At 42.3% G+C, this 7,430-nt stretch overlaps 1 protein-coding gene across 1 annotated transcript in view; it reads left to right on the plus strand.

The window, feature by feature from the left end:
* Positions 1–209: 209 nt before the first annotated feature.
* The window catches only part of ARHGAP36 (Rho GTPase activating protein 36), a 16,038-nt gene continuing 8,817 nt past the window's right edge, over positions 210–7,430 (plus strand). Inside the window, 7 exon segments of the mRNA XM_006912508.1 lie at positions 210–456; positions 1,617–1,682; positions 2,196–2,431; position 2,499; positions 2,674–2,865; positions 3,084–3,139; positions 5,138–5,288. Of these exon segments, the coding sequence (XP_006912570.1) occupies positions 210–456; positions 1,617–1,682; positions 2,196–2,431; position 2,499; positions 2,674–2,865; positions 3,084–3,139; positions 5,138–5,288 (949 nt within the window).

Here is a 7,430-nt window from a genome sequence, read left to right on the forward strand (position 1 = left end):
TGGACTGACTGTCAGTTCAGGGCTGGATTTTTTTTTTAAGTTGGATTTTTTTCTTTAAAGATAAGTAATCAGAGGCAGCTCTGCTTGAGGGTGAAGCTGCTTCCCAGTTTTCCCTTCTTCTCTATCAACCCCCTCTCTTCTCCATAGTTCCCTCTTCCAGGTCCAGTGACAATTGGATGATGTAGCCTTGATAATCATCCGATTCCAGAATGGGTGGTTACATTCCTTTTCTGAAGGCAGCAAGGACACTGTGCCCCAGAATCATGCCCCCTTTGCTGTTGCTGTCTGCCTTCATATTTTTAGTCCTGGGAGGAGCCCAGAGACACAACCCAGAGGGCAAGACAAAGATGATATCAATACACAGTCTCTTCGAGCTGGAGCGTCTGAAGCTGCAAGAGACTGCTTACCAGGAACTCGAGGCCAGACATTTCCTCTCTGAATTCAGACCTGACAGAGGTGAGCAGTACCTGGAGTATGGTGTCCTTCGCTCTCGGGCTAGTGTACCCCCCGGGGCGAGATAGGGCGAGTTGGGGGTCGAAAAGAGTAGGAGGGGCTCACTCCTGGTCTCAGACCTGGTCAGTTCTCCTGGCACACGGAGAGCTGAAAAAGCGGGAGTCGAAGGGTGTTTTCTGATTTGCAGAAGAGGTAAAGATTAGTTGAGTTGGGTGAAAGGCTTGGGCTTGAGGGGAAGTAAGACCGACAAGTAGATGTCAGGAACAGACAGGTTGACGGAGGACAGGTGAAGAGACAGACGCACCAGGTGTGGTGCAAGGAGTCAGAGTGGGACAGAGGCTCAGAGGGACACTCTGAGAAAGGACTGGCACACGGTAAAGAGACAGAGAGTAAAAGGAGACAGCGAGAGACGCGCCAATCCCGACATAAAACTGCGGCAAGTGGTGCGCCAAGAGCTCTGCCCAGCTCGACTGGATGCAGCGGAGCAAAAAGGAATAAGCACCGGATGGGGGCCCAGTTTGCCAGGGGTCTTAGGGGTGCAGGCGTAGATTCCGCAGCTGAGGAGAGGCAGGAGGGAGTCGTGCGGTCCGAGGGGCGCGTCTGCCCTAATGAAAAGTGCAGTGGTGACAGGTTTGCTAGGAGTGCGGAGCGGGCACATTCTAAAAGCAGCAAAGCAAAGGCTGAGGAGACTCCGTAGGCAGCCGCCGCTGCAGGGTCGGAGCGCGGGGACAGCTGAGTGAGCCGACCGCATCTTGGGTGTGAGCGCGCCCGCACTAATTTAACGACGGCTGCTCTCCGAGGTGCAGCAGGCAGAGCCCGTCCCGTCGCCTGTTGCACTGTCCCTGCGCCCAGAGCCCTGGAATTTATATTTTAAGTGTTATGTTGAGCTACTACTGGTGCTTAACAAGATGTGCAGTGCACATGCCGCGCCTAAGATCGTCGGTCTGGTTTGGTTAAATTCTTGGAGTCTCATATGTGGTAGATAGGATTAATTCCGTTGTCATACGGGGAAACTGAGGCTGAGAGGAAACAAAATACTTTTCGCAGACTAGACTAGAGATGTTTGCCCCCATTCCTGCAGATCAATGCATTGCTATGTTTCAGTAACTTATCAAACCCTATTTGTGTGAGTGTCCGTGCCTTTTCTTTTTCTCTTCCCACAGTTCTACCCACTGATCACCCAAACACCTTGTTGAAGTGGTTTCTGATTGTGAAAGGACAACAGAAGTGTGAAGAGTTCCCATACATTCCTTATTAAAAAAAATGGCATGCTGCACCCCTCTTGTATTATGTCCTTGGCTACTGGAGGATAAGCGGTGCCCACTGTCCCTGGCGGCACTCACTCTCTCCTCCCAGTAACCCAGTAGGGGATGATTTCAGGAAATGGCCCACTAACTTCAGACGTGGGGTGGTTCCATCAAATCTGCGTAAGCCTTGCTGTTGGATCCAGTCTAGACTGATTGCTCAGAAGAAACTGTTCTCATTGCTTCAAGGTGGTTACCCTCTGGCAGGACTTAAGGCAGGGTCCTTGAGCTCCGTCGGGGTAGTTGGGTGGGATTGAGTCTTTCAGCCAAACCACTACAGGGTCTTTTTGGCTCATTCCCCAGGGAGAGTCGCTGTGGGTCTGGAGGGGTGGAGGTTGACTGCGGATGGTTGCTTGAGGAGTGCTATAGCTCCTGCAGTTCCTCCTTGTTTAAGCCGGTAATTGACTTTTCTCATTCTTCCTCTCCGTGGCTCCCCAGCCATATCACTCAAGATGTTTGGCCTTCGTCTGGAAGAGGTGCTGGTGAATGAGTTTACCCTCCGTAAGCATCTAGAACTAAGAGCCACAATGCAAATTGAAGAATCTGTGAGTCAGGCTACCAGCGGCTGTCAGGGAAACCGGCTGCAAAAAGTGTTTGGCTTCATCAGGCGTTTTTTCAATTGCAGAGGGGATCACCCTTCCTTACCCCAAGAGTTCACTCGCTGTGGGCATCGAGTGAGTTAAATCCTCCAGGTTTCAGACAGGGCCCCTGCCGGAGGTGTACAAGAATGCACGGTGGGAGGGTGAAGGCCTATATAGTCAGAGGAAAGGGGGAGCTGAACAGAACTTGTTAGAGAGGTGTACTTGACTTACCATAGAAAGACTATCTCTTGTTATAAATGTGATGCGATCCTCAGGAAGGTCCAAATCGACCCTCCAAATCCCCCATTTTAAGATAGTCTGGGTTTCTCCACAAGGTGCAGTATATGTAGATAGCCTGGCTGACCTGAAGAATGGGGCCCTGCTGCTGCAGACCCTGCAGCTTTCCAGGATTTCCTTTCCAATTGGCCAGAGACTTCTGGGATCCAAAAAGAAAATGAGCCTCAATCCAATTGCTAAACGAGTCCCCCAGGTTGTTGAGGCTTGCTGCAATTTTATTGAGAAACGTGGTAAGGGGTCCGAAGATGATGTTTAAATCAAGGTAGGGGGCAATTAAAGAGAAAGAATGACGTTCTAGAAATGGGGAGAGAAAAGAGGTTGCAGGATGAAAGGCTTGGAACATTCCACTGCCACTGTTGGGGTCTGGATGCATACAGATGTGGGTGGGAAGTGATGCCATAGGGAAGGGAACCAGAGATTGTTAGCATCTCCTGGTCTTTTATTTCAGGCTTAAGCACAGTGGGGATTTTCACTCTGGAATACTCCGAGAAGAGAGTACTTGAGGTAAATTGGCAATGTTTACACTTTCGTTCCTTAAGTAAAAAAAAAAAAAAAAAAAGGCAGGCGAGGCCAGGTCTTCCCCAAAGACAGGAAAAGAGTTTCACATCTGGTGGGGAGAGTAAGATCTTCTTTATAGCCCCTAGACACACCATATTGCCAGCTACTTTCTTTTTATCTTAATTTAATTTTATTATTAGTTTCAAGTATACAGTACATTGGTTAGACATTTATATAGTTTATAAAACAATCCTCCTAATTGCTCTTTCTCCCTTCTGGCTCTCCACCTAGCCATGACATTACTGCTGACTGCATTCCCTATGCTGTACTCCCCATCCCTGTGACCATCTGTCAACTACTAATTCATACTTCTTTAATCCTTCACCCCTTTCTCCCAGAAATTTTGATATAGGCAAAATATCAAAATTCGTTCCTTAATCAAAAAAAAAAAAAAAAAAGGCAGGCGAGGCCAGGTCTTCCCCAAAGACAGGAAAAGAGTTTCACATCTGGTGGGGAGAGTAAGATCTTCTTTATAGCCCCTAGACACACCATATTGCCAGCTACTTTCTTTTTATCTTAATTTAATTTTATTATTAGTTTCAAGTATACAGTACATTGGTTAGACATTTATATAGTTTATAAAACAATCCTCCTAATTGCTCTTTCTCCCTTCTGGCTCTCCACCTAGCCATGACATTACTGCTGACTGCATTCCCTATGCTGTACTCCCCATCCCTGTGACCATCTGTCAACTACTAATTCATACTTCTTTAATCCTTCACCCCTTTCTCCCAGCCCCCCAAACCCCGCTCCTCTCTAGGTCCATCCATGTCATTGCAAATGGTAGGATTTTATTTTTTTAATGGCTGAGTAATATTCCATTGTATATATGAATCATAACTTCTTTATTCAATCATCTGTTCATGGGTATTTAGGTTGCTTCCATATCTTGGCTATTGTAAATTTTGCTACCATGAACATAGGGGGCATAGATCTTCACAAATAATTGTTTTGATATTCTTTGGATAAATATCCAGCAGTGCAATTGCTGAGTCAAAAGGCATATCCATTTTTAATTCTTTGAGAAACCACAAAACTGTTTTCCACAGAGGCTGTACCGATTTGCAATCCCACCAACAATGTACGAGAGTTCCTTTTTTTTCAGCATCCTCGCCAAAACTTATTCTTCTTTGATTTACTGATGATAGCCATTCCGACAGGTGTCAGGTTATATCTTATTGTGGTTTTAACTGGCATTTCTCTGACGATTAGTTACCTTGAGCATCTTTTGATGTATCTATTATCTTTCTGTATTTCCTCTTTAGAGCAATATCTGTTCAGGTCTTCTGCCCATTTTTTAATTGGAGTTTTGTTGTTGTTGTTGTTGTTGAGATGTGTGAGTTCTTTATATATTTTGGATATTAACCTTTTATCAGCTGTATCATAAGCAAATATCTTCTCCCATTTAGGCAGTTGTCATTTTGTTTTATGGTTTCCTTTGCTGTACAAAACTTTTTAGTTTGATGTGGTCTCATTTGTTTATTTTTTCTTTTGTTTCCCTTGCCTGAGGAGATATATCTAAAAATAAATTACTGTTAGCAATATTAGAGAGTTTATTGCCTATGTTTTCTTCTAGAAGTTTTATGGTTTTAGGTCTTACATTTAAGTCTTTAATACATTTTGAGTCTATTCTTGTATATGGTGTAAGTAAATGGTCCAGCTTTTTTTTTTTTTTGCTTTTTTTTGCATGCATCTATCCAATTTTCCCAGCACCATTTATTGAAGAGACTGTCTTTACCCCATTGTATATTCTTGTCTCCATCATATGTTAAGTGAGTGTATAGGCGTGGATTTATTTCTGAGCTCTCTATTCTGTTCCATTGATCAATGTATCTTTATATTGCCAGCTACTTACTATGAAGCCTGAGACTTAATGAAAGCATGACCAGGAGGGAGCCTACAGTGGGCAGGGCAGACAATTCACGTATTCTTTTTTTTTTCTAGCTCCATGAAGAATGCGATCAAGGTCTGGATGCAGTACTGGATGACACTCAGAATGTATAGGATGTGGCTACACTTCTTAAGGAGTTTTTTGGCAACATTAAGGACTCTCTGCTGCCAGATAATCTATATATGTCCTTCCTTTTGACAGCAAGTGTGTCTTCTGCTCTCTACCTTCTCCCTTGTTGGGCAAGGAAAGGAAATAGTACAGGGGATGTGAGGGTCTAGAGACAGAGCTCAAGCTGTAAGATCCCAAAGAACTAAGACAGAATGAACATCTGAAGATGATAGCAACTCTCCAGACTACTTTCCTTTTTAAATAAATTATTTTTATTTTTATTGTTTTTTTATGGTGACATTGTATAACAAAATCCAATAAGTTTCAGGTGTACACTTTAACAGAAAGGCACATATATATTTACATTGTGTGTTCACCAGCCATAGTTAGATTTCTTTCTGTCACCATGTATTTGACCCCCTTTACAACGTAGATCGCCCCCTCCCCCCTCCCCTCTACCCTCTGGCAATCACTAGTCTAATGTCCATGTCTATGGGTATCTCTTTGTTTGTCCTTTTCATTTTTTGCTTTTAGGGTTATATCCCACATATAAGTGATATCATGTGATTTTCAAATTTTTCTATCTGGCTTATTTCGCTTAACATGATTCTCTGGATGTCCATCCATGTTGTCACAAATGGCAGCATTTCATCTCTTCTTATAGCTGAGTAATATTCCCTTGTATATATGTACCACAGTTTCTTTATCGAATCATCTATTGTAGGACACTTCGGTTGCTTCCATGTACTGGCCACTGTGAATAAAGCTGCTATGAACATCAGCGTGCAATATCTTTTCGGATATGGATTTTCAAGACTTTGGAGTAAATATCAAGTAGAGGGTTTGCTGGATCACATGTTAGATCAATTCTTAGTTTTATGAGGGACCTCCATACCCTTTTCTATAGTGGCTGTACCAATTTACAGTCCCATGAGCAGTATATGAAGGTTATTTTTTCTTTGCATCCACTCCAACATTTCTTATTACTTGTCCAGTTGATTATAGCTATTCTAACAGATGTGAGATGGTATCTCATTGTGGTTTTGATTTGCATTTCCCTAATAGCCAGCAATGTTGAGCATCTTTTCATATATTTGTTGGCCATGTGTATGTCCTCTAAGGAGAAGTGTCTGTTCAGGTCCACTGCCCATTTTTTTTTTTTTGATTCGATCGTTTGATTTTTCATTGTTATTGAGTCATATGAGTTCTTCGATTATTTTGGATATTAGACCCTTATTGGAGGCGTTGCTTGCAAATATATTTTCCCATTCGGATGGTTGTCTCTTTACCTTGTTGACGGTTTCTTTTGCTGAGCAGAAGCTTTTTAGTTTGATGTAGTCCCATTCATTTATTTTAGCTTTTACTTCCCTTGCCTTTGAGGTCGAATTCATAAAATCTTCTTTAAGTCCAAGGTCCATGAGTTTAGTTTTTATATTTTCTTTTATGCATTTTATTATTTCAGGTCTTATATTCAGGTCCATTAATCCATTTGAGTTAATTTTTGTGTGTGGTGATAGACCACAGTCTAGTTTCATTCTTTTGCAGGTGGTTTTCCAGCTCTCTCAGCACCATGTATTAAAGAGGCTTTCCCTTCTCCACTGTATGTTTTTGGCTTTTTTTCTCGAAAACTAGTTGCCCATATGAATATGGGTTTACTTCTGGACTCTCGATTCTGTTCCACTGGTCAATGTGTCTGTTTTTCTGTCAATACCATGCCGTTTTGATTACTGTTGCATTGTAGTATATTTTGAATTTGGGCAGAGTGATGCCTCCTTCCTCATTCGTTTTTCTCAGGATGGCTTTGGCAATTTGGGGTCTTTTGTGCTTCTATGAAATTTGATGACTTTTTGTTCTATTTCTTTAAAAAATGCCGATGGAATTTTGATGAAGATTGCATTAAATCTGTATAATGCTTTAGGTAATATGGTCATTTTAACTAGTTGTTTATTACAGTCCAAGAACACAGAATATCTTTCCATTTCTTTGCATCTCCTTAGATTTCTTTAAATTGAGTATTATACTTTTCTTTTTTTTTAAATTAAATTTATTGAGGTAACATTGGTTAACATAATCATATAATTTTCAGGTGTACATTATTATTTGACATCTGTATATTCTATTGTGTGTTCACCACCTTAAGTTCAGTTTCCTTCAGCTACCATATATTTGATCCCCTTTACCCACTTCGCCCATCCCCTACCCCCCGCTATTAGACCCCCTTTACCCCAACTACCTTCA

This window comes from Pteropus alecto, unplaced genomic scaffold, assembly GCF_000325575.1.
Source record: "Pteropus alecto unplaced genomic scaffold, ASM32557v1 scaffold145, whole genome shotgun sequence".
NCBI lineage: Eukaryota > Metazoa > Chordata > Mammalia > Chiroptera > Pteropodidae > Pteropus > Pteropus alecto.